Raw genomic sequence first — 18996 nt, 5'->3', positions numbered from 1 at the left:
TCCGGAATCCATGAAAAAATGAGATATGGGATCCGGAATCCATGAAAAAATGAGATATAGAATCCGGAATCCATGAAAAATGGAGATATGGAATCCGGAATCCATGAAAAAATGAGATATGGAATCCGGAATCCATGCTGCTGGAATCCGGAATCCACGAGAAAAAACCCACATGGAATCCGGAATCCACACACTAGGATCCGGAATCCAGAACCCTATTGGAGAACCTGTCATGGGGCGATCGAGAAGCTCGGGAAAGATCAAAACCTATAAATCTATAAAGAGAATCATCCTTCACATGAATCTTTGTGGTAAAATACGATGTTTTAAGATATTATAACACATTTAGATACCACAAATTTTAAAGTAATTAGCCAGCTTTTCAAGTTAAAGAAATAACAAAATTTCGGGCCCGAGAATTCTCGGGTGTTTCAAGAAACGAGCTCCAGACCCGGGTCACAGCGGCCGAAAACAAATGTGAACTTTAGAAGCACACTAGCATACACACATTGGCACCAGTCGGGCCAAGACGGGACGCTAGCACAGTCTATTACCCGTGCAGTTCGGCAACCATGGACAGCTGTTTCGTCCTTATTAGGACTCGTCAGCATGGCCAAACCACTAAGTTACCGTGCGTTTACTTGCCAATCAAGTGACTTAACGGGGTCTTATAAGATGAATTTATTTGTATTACATTTTCACCCCCCCCCCCCACCCCCCTCATAAGTCAAACAACGTGTTGTACCATGTTGATACTCATCACGTTCTGACTCCAAATTTTCTAATTAGGGATCACATGGTCTTTTAGTTAATCATTAACCAGCCAAATATACCTGTGGTATCAACCCGTTATTGACACGGCACGGCAGGGATTTGAATCAGTTTTGGTAATATTGTAGCCCTGTGCGGGTGCTTTGAGATATGAATTCCGAGGAGTTTCGCAAGCATGGAAAAGCTATGATTGATTTCATAGCTGATTTTCTCGAGACAATTGAGAAAAGACGTGTTGTCCCAGACGTCAAACCGGGATTTTTACTTCATCAACTTCCGAACGAAGCGCCTAGCCAAAGCGAGAATTTCGATGCTATTTTTGAGGATTTTGAGAAGAAAGTTCTCCCAGGGGTATGTTTCACTTGTGGTTATTGGGATGTTATATTGTCCGAGGTTTTTGGGAGTTTGATCGCTTTTTTTTACATACTTTAATTTGCGTGACATTTTTGAATGAGGTATGTCTCGACCTGAATGTAGTCGCTCTTATGTAATGCTTATCTAAGTTATATACTACTAAGCTTATATAGTACAAAAGAGGTCAATTAGATCTTTTGTATTCACATGTTTACAAGTTCACTATTAACTGTTAATTGTTATTTTCTATGCCGTGACACCGTTGGTTTAATTTTATATTTTGAATATTGACATTATGCTTTCAAAGAAACGAGCCGCCTCATGGTTGATTTAGGATCACCTAAAGGGGCGTGTTGGTTTGGAGGATGATTTGATATTTAACATAAATCAGAAGATAGACAGAATGAAAAATTGGTGATATTCTTCTAAAATTTATGTCTCAGAGGATGAGGAGGGGGGGGGGGGGGGTAAAGAAGGCTTTCTGGACCAGTGAGAATAAGGGGTCTTGTTGCTTTTGATTGCTTGTGTTGTTTATTTACATTTTGGTGAATTGAGAAAGTATTTCTTCTCTAGGTTACTTTGTGGGGAAGTCCACATTTCCATGCTTTTTTCCCTTCAAGTATATCATATCCTGGAATTCTCGGAGAGCTCATGTCTGCCAGTCTTGCTGGAGTTGGATTTAACTGGGTTTGTATTAACAGAAATTATAATTAACAGGGGAGGATCCAGAAGTTTAAAAAAGGGGGGGGGGGGGCAAAACAAATGTTTCAAGAAAGGGAGGGGCAGACTTATTGTTCTTCCGTATATTTCCTTATATTTCTTGTTATTTTTAAGCCAAATGTCTGAAAAAAAAGAGGGTAGGGCGGCCCCCCTAGATCCGCCCCTGATTAAATATACACTAAGGTAGCTAATTTTTTGGAGTCATGTAGAAGCTATCAGAAGATTTAACCACATTGGATTGATGTACCACAGACAAAACCATGAGAAACAAAACAATAGAAGAGAAATGCAATTATAAACAATGAGGTACTCCAGCCAATCTTGCCCTACAAGCAAGCTTCTATACTTTTTATTTTTTTCACCATGCAAGACTATTTTATAGGAAAGAGAAAAAAGAAAATATAAATCTTGGGTTCACTATTGATAAACCATAGAAGTCTTCTAAAATTAAAATTACTGTAAGAGTTCTTCAATGATCCTTGAAATGATATTCTGATTGACATTTTTTTGTGTGAATTCTTGTGTCATTTTTTGTCAATTGTCTATGTTTGTCAACAGCTGTGTAATCCATCATCAACAGAACTGGAGATTATGGTTCTTGATTGGCTAGGTAATTATTGTATTTCTCTTTTTAATTAATAAAATAATATTGTAACAGACTGCATGTGCACCCCCAATTCAAAAGCAGCTTTCCCTTAAAAAAAACACCAGACATTGAACTTTTTTCCAATGATATCTACTGTTAGGATTGCGGTTTCTTGGGGTGCAAGCTTGGAAAATTTGCTGTTGGACACACCCTATCTGCTATCCATTTTATTGATATTTTTTTGAAATGATAAGTTCTTTCAGTCCACCTTATGGGTATGAATATTCAATAAACCAAGCAAACAATGCAAACATTTGTTGTGTTTGAAGCATCCTGCATTTTATGTGCTGGTGACATATGCCAGTACTGTAGTGCCCATAGGGCGTGGCTGTGCCCCCCATTATAATTAATGTCTCTGTGCCATACCCCTAGTACTTTGAGGCCCACTACAGCTCTGACTTTTCACTATCAATGCTTTGGATTTATTTGTGGCTTTATGGAGCAGGTTTATTTAAGGTGGTATGGCCCATTGATGAGGAATGGAAAAAAAATGAATGGCTTAAACTTTCTTTGAAACTTTAGGTAAAATGATTGATTTACCAAAGGAATTTTTGGCTATGACTCCTGCAAGGGAAGATAGCAGAAGAGGAGGTGGAGTTATACAGGTATGTTATAGTCCAGTCCCAAATTCTGCAATGCTTGCTTGAAAGAGACACATAATGGAGACTCCAGTTTTATGTAAACAGTTTGCAAATGACAGCAAGACCATGAAGTTTTTTAAAATTTTTGTTGTATTCTAAGTTCCAGGTGATTTGTGCTGGTATATGCATGAAGTTTGTCCCAAAAAGGCTTCTACTGTTTGCATCTTTGGTCCCCCTGTCCAGTGGACATGATGGACAAATACAAGGGATCATTTACCACTGAAATCCATTGATTCTTACTTTAAAAGGTCTTCTACTTTTTGTTGGCCTTTGCATCTTACAAATTTTTTATTCCAGTAACCTGAAATACCTGGTTGATTGGTAAATTATTTCTTTTCTTTAGTTTGTGTTTTTTTTGTTTTTCAGGGCACAGCAAGCGAGGCAACTCTAGTTGCTGTTCTTGCAGCCCGTACAGCTACTCTCACACAGCTTCAGAATGAACACCCTGGAGTGGCGGAAGGTGTCCTCATGAGTAAAATGGTGGCTTATACTTCAAAGCATGTAATAACCTGATTATTCTGATTTTGCAAGATACTGTTTGCAATTAGACATCCTTATTTAGATCATGTGACTTTTTGGGTAGCAAACTAGCGCGCGCTCAGCTTTTTAGTGGCAAAATAACAGCAACAAAAAGCAACTTATTCAGCACTTATGAAAAAAAACAGACTCTTTTTCAGAAAGGGTTTAGTTTGATTTAAAGATTTTATTTTGTCGTTCTCTGGTATGATGGGCGCAGTTATTTCTTATTTTTTGTTTGATCATTTTGTTTTGAATTTGCCTCCCAAAAAGGTCACATGATCTCTAAGCGCAAGTCCCCTATTCAATTTGTAGGCTCACTCGTCTGTTGAGAAAGCTGCACGCATTGCAGGGGTTAAGCTGAGGTCAGTTGAGACAGATGATGCTGGATCTCTCAGAGGGGAGCAGTTTCTAGAATGCTTGAAGGTCAGCCTTTGTCTCACTAATGGTAGCTTTAAGCACTGTATTCTCATCGATAATGCATTTGAAAATCCCTGTCAGGCATTTGATTTCTGAATGGTATGGGTGACTGAGATACTGTTATTTGAGGGTTGAAATAAGTCATACCTGTCAATTCTCTCTCATTAGGCGGGAGTCTCAAGATTTTGGACCCCTCCCACTCTCCTGCATTGAGCACCAAATTTCCCGCTTTTTAGCGATTTTTATCGCTTCCAAAAAATTATTCTATAGAATTTCTATTTTCTATTAAAATATTTGAAAAAATAATTCACTTGCATAGCACAATTTATCTAACACCCTTGTGTGATCTATAAGTGGATTTGTTCATGAGAGCTTTCTATACGTCAAATGCCTGCAAAGTTAAACCCACCCCTCCCCCAAAAAAATGAATATACCCCACCCCTCCCCCAAAAAAATTATCCAGCCTTGAGATTTTCTGAGGTTGACTGGTATAAATGAGTTTTCTTCTATTTTAAGGTTTGCCTAAGTAAAATCTCTGCAAGAAAATTATAATTTTGGTGAAAATTATGAGATGATTCAAGCAATGACCATGTAAATTTTTTTTGTATTGCACTTTTTCATTCAGGTTGGCCAAATTTTCTTTTTTTGTGTGTACTTTTTTAACCTTCTTTATTTTTTATCATTCTTCTCAGGCTGACAAAGAGGCTGGCCTTATCCCATTTTTTGTAAGTATTTCCAGATGACAGTAACATAATAATGTTCACAATTGTACATTGAGATACAGGGAACTAGAATTAGATCCTTATTTCTTTTTATTGTTTACTGACAGCCCTTTCATACTTCAGTTTTATAAGCAAAAGTTTGAGGAAAGTGTTCCATTCAGGGTGTGAGGACACAGTTTTTATTGATATGAACTTCAAAGCAAGAAAAAAAATTTCCAGGCTAATAGGCTGTTGAATCGTTCAATTTTATTGGCTACAGATAATGTGTTTCTCGCAATCTCATTCGCTACAGATAATGTGTCTCTCACATTCATATAGCTACACCTATTTTGTTTCTCACATTCTTATTGGCTAATTACATGTAAGGTGAACATGGTAACATGTATCCCACTGAGATGACAGTTTGTTTCAGCTTTGTGCGACACTTGGTACAACCACACTGTGCTCATATGACAACTTGAAAGAGCTTGGGCCATTAGGTACAGTATCTTGAAAATTATTCAGTCGGGGATAGTTGGGCTGTAATGTAAGGTGCAGTCAAGTTTGGGTTGTGCACAGCAGACTCTCCCCATTAGCCACCAAAATCATTTCTTTATGCATTATAAATGAGGTGGCTTATATTTATAGCCAAATTCATTTCTGTGCGACCTCCCAGAATACAAAATTCCTTTCTTCGTTTGGGAATAGCACATAGTCAATCAAGAGTCCGTGGTCCAGAAAGTGAAACCCTCCCCTCCCCCTAGAAGATTTTGGGAAACATATAATATATGTTTACCCTTCAAAAAGATAAGAACGCAACATTTCATGTGTCTCTTTCAAATTCCAAAGCTGTTTTAATAATTTTCCAAATTTGAATATGTGGGTACCCTGTGGTACCACAAAAACATTCCTAGGCCTTTTTTAGCTGATTTTTCCATAAATTAAATAACTTGACCTTTAGATGTAAGAATGTAATGTTTGGTTTACTTTTTCGAAATCTTAGTTCAGTTAAACAGTTATTTTTGAAAAATTTTGACAAGGGTACCCTGTGGTTTTTAATTGGAATAAACAAGCACGCCATACGGCCACACCCAGAGCTTATTAAACATATATTTTTGGAATCACTATGGAAAGGGTTTAGATGATATATGTCTCCCAAAATCACCGAGGGGGGGGGGGGGGGTAGGGTTTTATGTCCTGGCCCATGAACTACAAATCAAACAAGCAAAACCAGACAAACCTCTTTCAAAGCTTGTGTCTGACTACGCGGTATACCCAAACGAGACAAGGATTTTGGATTCGCTGAAGTTGACACAATGACTGGATTTAATGTTTGTTTTTGATAGCTGTCAAGGAAAAGATGTGGCTTCATGTAGACGCTGCGTACGCTGGCCCTGCCTTCACATGTCCTGAGATGAGGGCGCCCATGCAAGGAATTGAGGTACACAACAAACTGTACATTCAGCAACACATTTATCATCATGATAATGATGACAATGATAATGTATCGAAGGTAACGATGTTGATAATAATGATGATAAATTGTTTTTGAAAATAATGATGATGATGGTATTGATGATGATGATGGTGATGATTATGATGGTCGTGTTAATGATGATGACATTGAAGGATGGCGATGATGATGATGATGTTTATGATGGTGGTGGTGGTGATGATGATGATAATGATGATGATGGTGATGGTGATGATGACGATGATGATGATGGTGGTGGTGATGATATTGATAATTATAATACTAATTAATAATAGTAATTGAGGATAATGATTATAATAAAGTCGATTATGGTGATGATATAGATAATAACGTCGATTATGACGACTGGTGATGACTATGAAGATGATGGCGGTCAGTTCTTGCAAGTTTGTGACGTTTTTCTTCTTTTAAAGCTTGCAGATTCTTTCAACTGTAATGCTCACAAGATGATGATGACAAACTTTGATTGCGCCCCCATGTGGTGAGTTATGGGAATTGTGGGTATTATTTTTAAGTAAACAAAAGCCTAAATCAATTTTTTCTCAGAAGAACTCAGATCAGCTTTATTATGTGAATCACTCAATTTCATTGCATGGCCTTTTACAATTCGGGCAAGATAATCAACTTAGAACAAATGTCGTATTACACAATGCGCATCTCATATCCTTCCATTTGACTTTGACTCCTGTATCACTATCCTCAAGTATCATCGTCATGGGTGGGGGGAGGTTAACAACGGAACTTGGATATTTGATATTGAAAGAAAATAAAGAGAAATGAGGCTAAAATAAGGATTTGTGCTGTAGAAGAAATTTGTAAAGGAGAGGAGTTTTGTGCTTGTGCTGTAGAAGAAATTTGTAAAGGAGAGGAGTTTTGGCCGACTTAATCCAGACTGAATAATTTTGAGCCATTCACGGAGCGCTATGCTGCCACGTATGCTCGATTGAACGAGGGAAGTGTTTGTACAATAATACAAAAACAGGCTTCGAAGACAGACTCTACAGTGACTGTAAAGTGACTCTAAAGTGACTCTAAAGTGACTCTACAGTGACTCTACGGTGACTCTACGGTGACTCTACGGTGACTCTACGGTGACTCTACGGTGACTCTACGGTGACTCTACGGTGACTCTACAATGACTCTACGGTGACTCTACAGTGACTCTAAAGTGACTCTTTAGTGACTCTAAAGTGACTCTACGGTGACTCTACAGTGACTCTAAAGTGACTTTACAGTGACTCTACAGTGGTTCTCTAAGACTATTTTCAATAAGATTGCATTGGATCGCAGGCGGTCGCGTTTGATGGTGTTTTTATCAGCTAGGAAACAACTTTGTGATTCGAAATGCGATCGGCTTGAGATCGTTCTGTCAAATTAGCGTCGCGTCCTCTGGTGACAGGCTGAGTAGCTAGTTTCTGTAAAACAGAACACCGCCATTTTAAGTAGTCTTCTCAGCCAAGAGGGATACACAATATCCGCTAGGTTTCTACACAGCTGAAAAAATATTCCAGGCATGAAGAATCCTGATCCCCTTGCTCAGAAGCAAAGCCCGCGCAACTGAGCTATCGCTTTACTCCGAGTTATATTCTTCTTTCTGCAGGGTGAAAGACCGTGATGCTTTAATGAGAGCCTTCACTCTGGAAAGGATTTACTACCCTGATGATGACACAGGTAAAAGTACTATCGAGGGACCAAAGCAGCTACTTTTTTCACGAATCAAACAGAGAATCCATGTACCCAACCTACCCTGAGCGCCGCCCAGCGCTCGTTTCCGCTCAGTACGCCCTGGGTCCCCGAGGATGCCGTGTACCAGTTGTGTGAGGATGCAGTCTCCATCACCTTGTTACATTAAATTGACTTGCTCGCGTAGTCTAACATGAACCTTTTTTGTGTTCCAGGTGTTGTTACCGAGTTTAGGGTAAGTGTCTCATTGGTCCAATCCGGCCAACTTTACAGATGGGTCAGTTGTCACATGATCAAATGAGCGTGGACTAGACTTTTGAATTAGTCGCACTAAACTTCTCATACTTCTTTTATTCAAGTTTCTTTCTATTATCTCATCAATTTTAATGCTGCGATTTTAGAGTTAAATCCCCATAGATTGTCATTCTGTCAACTCTCGCCGATAATATGGAACAGATAAATCGCTTTCTGGCTTACGTCATTTAAAGATCCTCTGAGCGTTTTTATTTGTTGTAATGACGTCTGTCTAGCAGTTTAAAACTATTGACGAGATTTCCAATACCGAAAATAGCAGTAACTCATCAGCTTATAGTGAAGTCCACACTTGATACTATATCTTTATATCCTGTGGTCTGCCCTGAAGAAGTCTTATTTAGGACAAAAATTTGAGTCAACTACCAACGACTATTTGAGTATTTTGATTGATTTATATTTCTGTATACATGATTACGTGTATTGATAAATGACCACCCTTGTAGAATTGGCAGATACCACTTGGAAGGAGATTTCGCTCTTTGAAGCTCTGGTTCGTGATTCGCTCTTATGGTATTGAGGGAATTCAAAAAGAGATGAGAGAGGTTAGTGTCACGCATTGCAGTCACGTGATATTCTCACGTGTTGATGGAGGATCGCTTATCTTTTAAGGTAATTCCCTTGAGATTATAGTTCTACTACCCAGAATTTTTTAAAACTAGGCATACCGTAAATGACCTTATAAACGCCCCCTATCTAAAGAACGCCTCTGATCTAATGAACGCCCCTCTCTAATAAACGCCCCCCCCCCCCCCTCCCCTTCCCCGCTCTCTTCCCTGCTAGCTTAAAAACAAACGACATAGGAATTCCGGAAATATTTTTCACAACAGAGGGGCGTAGATTTGACACGTTTTTACTGATCGCGCGTGGAAAAATCCCAACTCTTAGTTTTCAAAAAGAGTGCCTATAAAAAGTACCGGAAAATTCGATGTTATTATCACCTCTTTCCACATCCTTCGCCCCTGCTTCGTGCGGTCATAGTCTTCTCTCGCTTTCTACTTCCGCTGGACCCTAGACCCTATACAGGAGAATGTACTGCTCATTCTTCATACATTTATATTTAGTACAGACTAATAGTGGCATACTTGGGAAACCTGTAGTTAGGTAAATGCTTTTAGAAGCAACCACCAACGAAAACGGGCAGTTCTACCCGCCAGCATTTCAAAAATAATTGAAAGCGTGTTATGTTATGATTTTGAGATTATAAACCATATTTAAGTGCCTTCCCGAATACACCTATTTCAAAAAAACCTTGTCAGTGCAAACGGCAAATGGCGGTGGAAAAATGACCGAAAGGGTCGTAACACTGGCCACTCGCCGTTTGCGCTGACAACCTTTATTGAAATAGGTGTATACGCCGCTATCTATTAAGAACCCCGCCCGGGAATTGAAAAATTTAATAGGCGCCGCAGCGCTTATTCAAGCAATTAGGTTATCCCAACTGAGATGTCAAACAAGGCCAATTACGCCGCCATTTTATGCTCCCGCTCAATGGCGAGTCACACAAGGCATCTATTTCCATCGGCTTATTCAAGCGAGTAACCAATATTGTCCATAACATATTAGACTTCATTCGTAGATTGTTATTTTGAGTTTGCGAATAAACCGCTTTTATATGGCTACGATAGTACGCGCGCTCTGATTGGCTGTTGAGCTGGCTGGATCCTACGATATTGCCCGTGGGCAGTTTTGGATATTTTATAGCCGGGTGAGTTTGCGAAAACATAATCGACCCAAAAAAAAAAAACTCAACCAAAAAAAAAAAAAAAAAAAACTAACCAAACAGGTCTTAGAAATCGGGAATGGACGACAACGAGCACTTTGAGTCGGAGTTTTATTATCCTGACAAGATTCTAAAAGGAAAATTTTGACAAAAAGAGAAACAACTGATGAGCTCGCTGGGCGAGCGCCACCGATAGCAAAGCAATACAAAAGCTTTATGTCGGACAAACAAACAAATGAATAAATAACAAGGGGTGCAAATACCGAAAAGAGTCTGTTTAAGATACTACAGCTTCTTTGTAAATGCAATATTTTCATCAAATAACCATAAAGCAGCACAAAGTGTTTGGTGTTTTCTTCTTCAGAAGCTGTAGTATCTTACATTCCGTGGAGTTTTCACACCAAACAGTCCATTCATGCCGCGAAGACTGACAACTGAGCTTTTTATCTTATTATTTGGATCTGTAGCTGAAACCTGTAGCTTCAAAAAGGTGAAAATAGGAAGAAATAGCCCGAAAAATCGTTGAATTATATATCACTGTCCTTATCACAACGATGAAAACAACACTGAACGGTAAATAAACCAAGTAATTCTTTTTTCATTTGGGCTAAAGGATAATTCTTTTTTTACGTCTGAAGGGCGTTTGAAGGGTAAAAGCATCAAACAACATCTTTTCACCCCAAGGTCTATTTGATATGTTTTCGTTTTATATTTTATAATCTTAAATTATTTCACTCTTTTACATTCTATAGTTGACCCTGCGCGAGTGTTTTTTGTTTTTCCGCCTTTTTGAAATCGATCGATAAACTAATCAATATTCGCGCAAAAGCGAAAGTTCATTTGTTTTCTCGTCATTTTAATTTTTAAAAGCCCTATAATAAAACTTCTATTAACCCTGCTTGCTCGGGCTGAACGGAGAAATATCAGACCTTGGTCTTTTCAGCACGGCCTTTGCCCTGCCGCCTTGGGCCGTACATTCAAGAATCGGTCTGATATTTCTCCGTACAGCCCTCGCGCTCGGTTAATGAGTAGTTATTATTTTCAATGATAAACAATGACAAAGGAGTGGGTGATAAATTTTTGACCAAGCGTTGAATTATCTTTCTATGCGTTTTGCTTTGTTTTATGAGTTATGTTCTGTTGTCTTGAAGCATGTGAGGCTCGCTAAAGTATTTGAAGAGATGGTCAAGCAAGATGATGATTTCGAGCTTGTTGTTGACACAAACTTTGGTCTCGTGTGTTTTAGATACAAGGTAAGATTGGTATTTAAAGGGGATAAGCCAGCCTAGCCATGATGCATTGCCTTTTTAACGCCAGTTCTAGCTCTAGTTCTTGTTTAATTTCTTAGTGTTCATTTATGGCTTAGATTTCTTTTCTTATAAAGACATAAGCTTGAATAAGTCTTAATAATCCCCCAGTCTCGCGGTTCAAGAAAGTAAAAAAATAACCAAAAAAAACAAATTCAAAAAACAAATTTCCGGTGAGTATGTGTGGGAGGGAGGGAGTTCTCTGATAAAAATTTAACCACCTCCGAAAGAACAAAAAGGGATTTTTTTAATGCCTTTGCAGTATTTCCACGGGCGTTTGTGATTATGATTTTTAGTTTTGTCTACAAATAGCACGTCTATTGAAAACCAAAAGTGGACTTTCGGCAGGGTGCGTTCGCACCCCCTGCACCCCCCTGGGTACGGGCCTGCAAAGGTGTATCTGACGAGGGCTCTTTAAATGCTACATAAAACAGATCAAACTATTGAATTATCTGTTTACGTTGATATTTTAGGGTTCAGAAGAGGATAACAAAAACCTTGTGGATATACTGAATGCAGAGGGTAAAATTCTTGTGACTCCCGGTATTCACAAGGGGCGCAGGTACACAAGATTCTGCAGCATTATTGGGACTAAAGACTGTCACCTCCACCAAGCTTGGGAAGCAATCACTGAGGCTAAGGCAATCATGTTAGGGAGGAAGAAAAGTGAAGCCACATAACACAGGTAGTGTTTATGTTAAAGAGAATTTTTGGGTGTTACTTGGGTGATTAGATGGGTGTATTGATAACAAGGCAAGGTGAAGTAGTTAAAGAGAAGTTAGACCAATAATTATCATTGTTAGGGTAAGGGATTTCTTTATTTGGGTGAGAGATGATTAGGGGTTCAATTTAGTATGAGAATTAGCTGAAGAAGTGTTCGATGTTAGGGGAATGCATAATTACCATTGTTAGGGTGGGTGATTTCTAAGAGTTGTCATTGGTAGGGCGGGGAATTTCTAGGAATTTGTTTTTATAAAGAGTGGTATTTCTAAGAATGGTCACTGGTAGAGTGGGGAATTTCTGGGAATTATAATTGGCAGGGTGGGAGAATTTCTATACTCGGGAGAAAGGTTATTAGAGGGGTTGATTTATTATGAGAATTAGCTGAGAATATGTTAATATCAGGTGAAAGAGGCTCAAAAATTATCATTGGTAGGGTGTGTTTCTTGATTGGGGGATTGTGATACCTCATAATAAAGATAGTGTTTATTAAAGATGATTAAAGTTTCAGTAATTGTTATTGTTTGGGTCCGGATTAAACTTTGGAATCGATTTGCCTCGCTGTTTTCCCATATGACTTTTTTGTCGTGTTAAGAGTGGTATAGTGTACGTACTTGTCGTGGTAGATAGGTGATTTAGTCTAACATGCTCTGTCCTACCAAGCTGCTCCGCTTTTCTCTTACATGCCATCACTTATCGGTTTGCCTCGCATTTTCCCACATGCCTTTCTTGTCGTGGTAGAAGTGGTGAAGCCCCGGGAGTCAGATTCTTTCGATCTCAATACCGCTGTTCAGCACGCGGTCCGCCATTTCCCAATCCTCCATTTCCCAATCCTCCCCTCCCCAGTGATCCACAAACTCCTTAACGTTCATTCCACCAAAGGTATCCCAGTCTGATTTATATGTGCCTAGATAAAAAAATATATATTGAGCTCTGTCACCTCGCATGCTGCTACATAAGCATTTTGACATAGACCGTTCTTGAGCTCACTAAATATCCATGGTCCAGTGTTTTCCCTAGGGGAGAAACCATTATTAGACGTGCCTATTATCCGATGACCCGATACGTGTCCTCCATTGTTTAGACTTATATATCCCATAATCCGGGTTTTTCTCTAAAATCATAAACCATTATTGAACTTACTAAATATCCCATAGCCCGGTGTTTCCAAGTAACCTTCTAGTCTGTCACCAAATGCCGGAGCCTTGAACTTGGCCAAGCAGAAGAGTATTGGGTTAAATGACTGCCAGTCTCGAATAAGATGCTATGGAAGAAGATAGGAGGAGAATGATAAAGAAGGTTTGTGGTGCAAAGAGAACAATAGAGCAAGCTTCAAGGCATACACTTGTATGGTAATTTTTGCGTTATTTTTGATTGAAGAAAGCAACAAAATGAACTCAAACTAAAATTATCTAAAACTATATCATCCAAGTTTAGAGAACATAGGTCCATCAGTCTCAGCCTCCCCTCCCCTCCCCTCCCAACACCTCACTATTGAATATATCATTGGGTAGACGATGTGCAGATCCATAAGGATTTACCCTCTCTTCCCATCACCTTTTTAATGAATATATCGGTGGAAAGACCCATATGCAGGTCCATTAGGATTATACCCTCCCCTCCCATCACCTTTCTGAAACTGTTGAATATATCGGCGGGTAGACGCATGTGTACGCCCATAAGGATTACCCTCCACTCCCAACACCTCACTATTGAATATATCGGTGGGTAGACGCATATGTAGGTCCATTGGGATTACCCTCCCCTCCTATCACCTTTCTGATACTGTTGAATACATCGGTGGTTAGACGATGTGCAGGTCCATTAGGATTACCCTCCCCTCCCATCACCTTTGTGATACTGTTGAATATATCGGTGGTTAGACGATGTGCAGGTCCATTAGGATTACCCTCCCCTCCCATCACCTTTTTGATACTGTTGAATATATCGGCGCGTAGACACATGTGCAGGTCCCTTAGGATTACCCTACCCTCCCATCACCTTTCTGATACTGTTGAATATGTCAGTGGGTAGACGCATGTTCAGGTCCATTAGAAATACAATTGAGTTGTTACCCCGGATGTAGCTCACTGCCGTCTGAATGGCCTTGAACGGAATCGCCGTGAAACTCTATATTTCTTCTGAAAAAAGGAGGAATGTAGGGTGTTTATTATGATGTATGTCTATCTTCCTATCTGTGCGTCTATGTATGTTTCATCCGTCATCCCCATGTCTGTCTATCTTCCTGTCTGTGCGTCTGTGGATGTTTTATCCGTCATCCCCATGTCTGTCTATCTTCCTGTCTGTGCGTCTGTGGATGTTTTATCCGTCATCCCCATGTCTGTTTATCTTCCTGTCTGTGCGTCTATGTATGTTTTATCCGTCATCCCATTTCTTGCTAATTTCTCTAAACGGAGATTGTCTGGATTTAAGGGGAACTTAGCAAATCTCTTAAGGTTAACCGTGGAAACGCAGTATATGTTATGCCCCTCGTGGATATTTAGCATCCCTTTAACGCTGCAGTTGACTGATGCAAAGGCCACATGGTCGTGTATAAGAATATCAAGAAAGACATTCTGGTAAAACCATATCAAAAGGAAACAACAGAAAAATACCGCAAAGAGCTTGAGGACTTTTCGCGCCCCCTGCCCCCCCTCCTTCCAAACTTCGCTTCTTTATTCGTTTCAATTTATTTTCTATATTTCTATGTGTTTTCTATATTTCTATATGTTTTCTATATTTCTATATATTTTTTAAGTTTTCTATATTTCTAAAGACGTCGTGGTACGTGCTCTCCCCTAGGTTCCCCATTGAATCTTATGAGTCAGCCGCTCAGTATTCTCCTAAATTCCTTGTTGTTTATATTAGATTTACATAAATCTGCATCTGGCCAAGATGGAACGTAGCAAAGTCTATCCACCATGAAGGTCAGCAATAACCATATTCCTTTCATTGCCGAGAAAGTTTATCTGAGACAATGCAGCTTTACAATGAGGAAACAGCTGTCCATGCTTAACCAGACTACACACGGGTATTAATAGGCTGTACTCTAGTGTCCCGTCCTGTAACAGTACACTAACATACACACATTGGCACCAGTCGGGCCAAGACGGGACGCTAGCACAGTCTATTACTCGTACAGTTAGGCAACCATGGACAGCTGTTTCGTCCTTTTTAGGATTCATCAACAGTCAGCGGCGTTGCCAGGATTTTTAACAGGAGGGGGCCCAAAAGGGACTTTCAAAGCATTTTCTCCTGTATTTTAGAGAATGTCTTATACATTTACTGCATTTTTGGTTGCTAAAGGGGGAGGTGGTGCCAATGTGTGTATGCTAGCGTGCTTTAAAGTCCCGTCCTGGCCCTACTGGGGCCGATGTGTAGTGTATAGCTAGTGTTCTTTTAAATTACTCATGTTGTCGCAAACCGATATCACTACACTAAAACCACACAGCAACCGATTTTTCACATCATCAAATAAAAACACTAGCCTTTCAAGTCAACCGACATGATTAAGTGATTGACAGCTCTATCTCACTAGGCCCCGCCCCTGTAATTAAAAAATTTCCTCACTTAAATAAGATATTCATCCATCATCGACTGTAACGCGTCAGAACGGTTGGCCGGACCCACTCCAACCCGACACTAACCGGCGGAAGGACAGGTCTAGGCTACTAACACACGTACTCTGAAAACCCACAATATCGATAATATTATGTTGAAACTCCCTCTTGAATATTCTTTGATATATTTGCTTAGAGCTTAAGATTGTGTATGAGGCATATGTATTGGCTATTGGAAGATTTAAGCATTTGTTGTTTTGACCAAAGAATGTAATAATCATTGAGATGAAAAGATAAGAAATACTTCGTGAGGGTATTGAAACCGTTCCAAAATGACCTTGCTGAGAGAATAGTTTATTTGGTATTTTTTGTAACTTAACCCTAATGGTCATAAATCGTTTAGTATTTGTGGAATCATTTATTAATATAAACGGTTACTTTTGTACAAGTTTGGCTATGTTACCCCACATCTGTTTGTCAGGAATTGTTTGAAGTGGGCGATAGTACGTAAATAGCAAGTATGTAGCGCAGGATATCAGTGGAGTTCTTTCACACCATCTTAACACCATCTGTTTATACCCCACACAAATTCAGCACCTACATCACTCAGAATCGTACAAACTCTACATCACATCCTATCTTACAACTTTACCCACAAAAATCACGAAATTCTTGTTGTTGAAACAGTGATTTTTGAGTTGGGAGTTTGACTGTGTGCATGACTGGAGGAGACATGTCGACGAAGTCGTGGTATCGCTTTACCGCGCGCTTCATTAGCTCCTCCCATGTGATTAACGTAACAGGCTTACTGTTGAATCATTTCCGTTACTCTGACCACAGGATTGCTCAAGGGGCCCGGAATAGACATTATTGGACAGTGCTTAGAATCCCCCCGAACCTTTCACGTCTTTGTTCGTCGTTGGTACATAAAGCTACGGCTTATCACACTCCAAAGGCATTTGATATCAAAGCTGTAAAGTGGCAAGTCTGGTAAACACAGCTTACAATTAGGGAACTGTTTCTTCGCGAATATCTGGTAAGTTGGAACAGAGTTTTATTCTATTGTGACACTTTTGCATTTTGTGCCTTTCCTATGAGGGTATGCCATATTGTAAGTCAAAAAACTTTGCAGAGGTGAGAAATGAGGTTAAAAGGAGAACACAAAATAGGTCCTCCATTTGTCGGATTCATTAGCTTCAGAGTTAGGGTTATTTGTTGAAGCTGGTTTGGAGGACGCATTAGAAAGTACGCAATCATGTTTTCTGAATCCGTGTTCTTTGTTTGAAAATGCATAGCCTTGTGTCCGTAGGCAGTATTAGGAACCGACTCGTTCATGTAATCCACTAAGTCGGGTGTTTGAAGTTGAAGGGGAAGGGGCTTAAAATTTCGCAATACAAAGATAACACCCCCAAAAATTATATGGCCTAAGACTGAATATTGTTCACTCGAAAGGTTAATAGCAATCCATTTTGAAAAGCGTATATAACAATAAGGACCATCTCAAAAACCCTTGCGTTTCGATCCACAAGACTGTTAATTTCTTAAGGTGGCTCCTTTGGATGTGTTGGTTATTTTTGGAAGAAATTGGTTAAGTGCCTTTAGTCCTTCAACGGGAACGGGGAAGTTGAGTGGTTCTGTTCTTTTGGTATTCTTGGTGAAGTTGTTTTGCGTTTATATTTGCGTTAACAAAACCTCTAAGGTATTTCAATCGATACCTTCTGTCAATATCTCTCTCCCATTAACAAAGATAATAATGAAGTTTCTTGCTTCTCGAAATAGCCCGATAAATTCTTATCGTTCATGTTTTCTGAGAGCTCGCACAGTACGGTTAATTCCATTTTTCCATGCCATGTAGATATGGACAAAAACAATTGTTTTATTTGCACTTGAAGCCATAACCGTTTTTCAAGGTGGTTCGTATACGATATTTTGACACATTTTGTGACAAAATCTTTTTATCTCCTGTAGGGTTTCATTGTATCTCACATTCATACTCGTAGTCACCACTTTCCCCTTGCCTGTTTTTTTTTTTTATTATCCTGCATTGGCAATTCTGCATTTCTGCTCGGAAGAAGTGGCAACTTCTCCGACTGTGTTGTTGAAAGTCCTGATTTTACAGTCCCTTCTCTCCGTACTCTCAGATGGGACTTCAAAATGGTTTTCTATTTCTCTCTGTTTTCCTTTCAGTGCTCAGTATCCCAGGGCTCAGTATCTCAGGGCTGTTGTTTTCTAAATGCATAAGGGCAAAAGCGCTCTTTTGTTATGTTTGTTATTGTTGATCCCCGACAGAAGTTTTGTTTACTCTGTCTTATCCCGTGCGATTTGTTGTCTGTTTAGTTCTTATCTCATGTAAATAATGGATTGTAAAAAATGGTATTAGAAACATACATGGGCCCGCGAAGCTCGGAGCGTCTGGTACCCAGGGTCACATGGGCCCTCGGAGCGTCTGGTACCCAGGGTCACATGGGCCCTCGGAGCGTCTGGTACCCAGGGTCACATGGGCCATGAAAATGTACTTTTGTTGTTGTTGATGTTTCTTGCCGAAGAATGAAGAAAAAGAAGATTAGTAGGGAGACAGATGGCAGCTACGCCAAGTGCCCCGCTTTCCAATAAAATTTTTTTTGTTAATTGTCCCGAACCCACTAAGATGTTTGGGCGCAAAAAAAAATATATTTTCCCCAAGACAATACATTGGACGATCTTTTGGGTTGGATATAACGAATCAATTCTACATATTTTTGTGTTATCCACTAAGTCCACTCCCACGACCCACCAAATCTTAGCGAGACGTTAGAGAAACGCCCTTAAACGAGAAAGCTCCTGAGACGGTCGGTGATTTGCACGCTTCCACCAAACATGACCTCTCGAAGTAACCTGTTGCGTGTGGGGCGTCCCACATGAGTTAAATGGTTCCATCTTTTGGCACAAGCTTATAGAGTTAGCTCCACAAGCTCGGGCCGAGACTTTTACCTAATCAGACTTATTAAAAAAAAACCTTCACAGGATTTGATTTAGAAAGTCACCAAAGAGAGTAAAAACATCAAAGCAGCTGGGAAAATTAAAAATCATACTTTCTGGTGTGAAAATTGAAAGTCTTTGAAGAGCGTGGTTTGAATTAACGTAAAAAAAACATCGGCCTTTTAATGCATTAGGTACCCTTGACGATCAAATTATATCGTATATTGAGAAGTAATTTTAATTCCTGCTGCTGTAGTTTTAGTTTATAACGGGGTGTAAGTGTTCTATTTGTCTTTTAGAAACAATATAAATCCCCTTGATGTTTCCCAATTTCAATTATTAACGTGCTAATTCTATCGCGATAACTCGCTAAATATCGTAGTAATACTACTCTAATCACAGGGGATATGATATTTTCTATGAGAGCCGAACCCTTCCGGAATGGTCCCCATTCATAGCATTTCCTGCC

At 39.5% G+C, this 18996-nt stretch overlaps 2 protein-coding genes across 2 annotated transcripts in view; both read left to right on the top strand.

Moving 5' to 3' along the window:
- The first annotated feature begins 763 nt into the window (after positions 1-763).
- Positions 764-12529, top strand: LOC5515304 (aromatic-L-amino-acid decarboxylase). The gene is made up of 15 exons (XM_032384970.2): positions 764-1122; positions 1699-1812; positions 2404-2455; positions 3014-3096; positions 3499-3633; positions 3964-4074; positions 4761-4793; positions 5203-5269; positions 6116-6210; positions 6678-6745; positions 7865-7935; positions 8163-8182; positions 8706-8804; positions 11134-11235; positions 11763-12529. The coding sequence occupies exons 1-15, from the start codon at positions 922-924 to the stop codon at positions 11967-11969; spliced, it is 1458 nt and encodes a 485-aa protein (XP_032240861.2). The 5' UTR covers positions 764-921; the 3' UTR covers positions 11970-12529.
- A 3896-nt stretch (positions 12530-16425) lies between these two features.
- The window catches only part of LOC5515302, a 30207-nt gene continuing 27636 nt past the window's right edge, over positions 16426-18996 (top strand). Inside the window, exon 1 of the mRNA XM_032384968.2 lies at positions 16426-16605. The gene's annotated coding sequence lies outside the window, so the exon portion shown is untranslated. The remainder of the gene's footprint in view (positions 16606-18996) is intronic.

Source organism: Nematostella vectensis, chromosome 8, assembly GCF_932526225.1.
Source record: "Nematostella vectensis chromosome 8, jaNemVect1.1, whole genome shotgun sequence".
NCBI lineage: Eukaryota > Metazoa > Cnidaria > Anthozoa > Actiniaria > Edwardsiidae > Nematostella > Nematostella vectensis.
The sequence above is the reverse complement of the archived record's forward strand: the minus strand, read 5'-3'. Positions and strand labels throughout refer to the sequence as shown.

What these genes read in the sequence shown, in the direction of transcription:
- LOC5515304 (XM_032384970.2), top strand. Translation starts at nt 922, where the DNA reads ATGAATTCCGAGGAGTTTCGCAAGCATGGAAAAGCTATGATTGATTTC. An exon ending in AGAAGAAAGTTCTCCCAGGG is followed by an intron (nt 1,123 to 1,698) that starts GTATGTTTCACT and finishes TTTCTTCTCTAG; the next exon opens with GTTACTTTGTGGGGAAGTCC. An exon ending in TTTGATTGCGCCCCCATGTG is followed by an intron (nt 6,746 to 7,864) that starts GTGAGTTATGGG and finishes TTCTTTCTGCAG; the next exon opens with GGTGAAAGACCGTGATGCTT.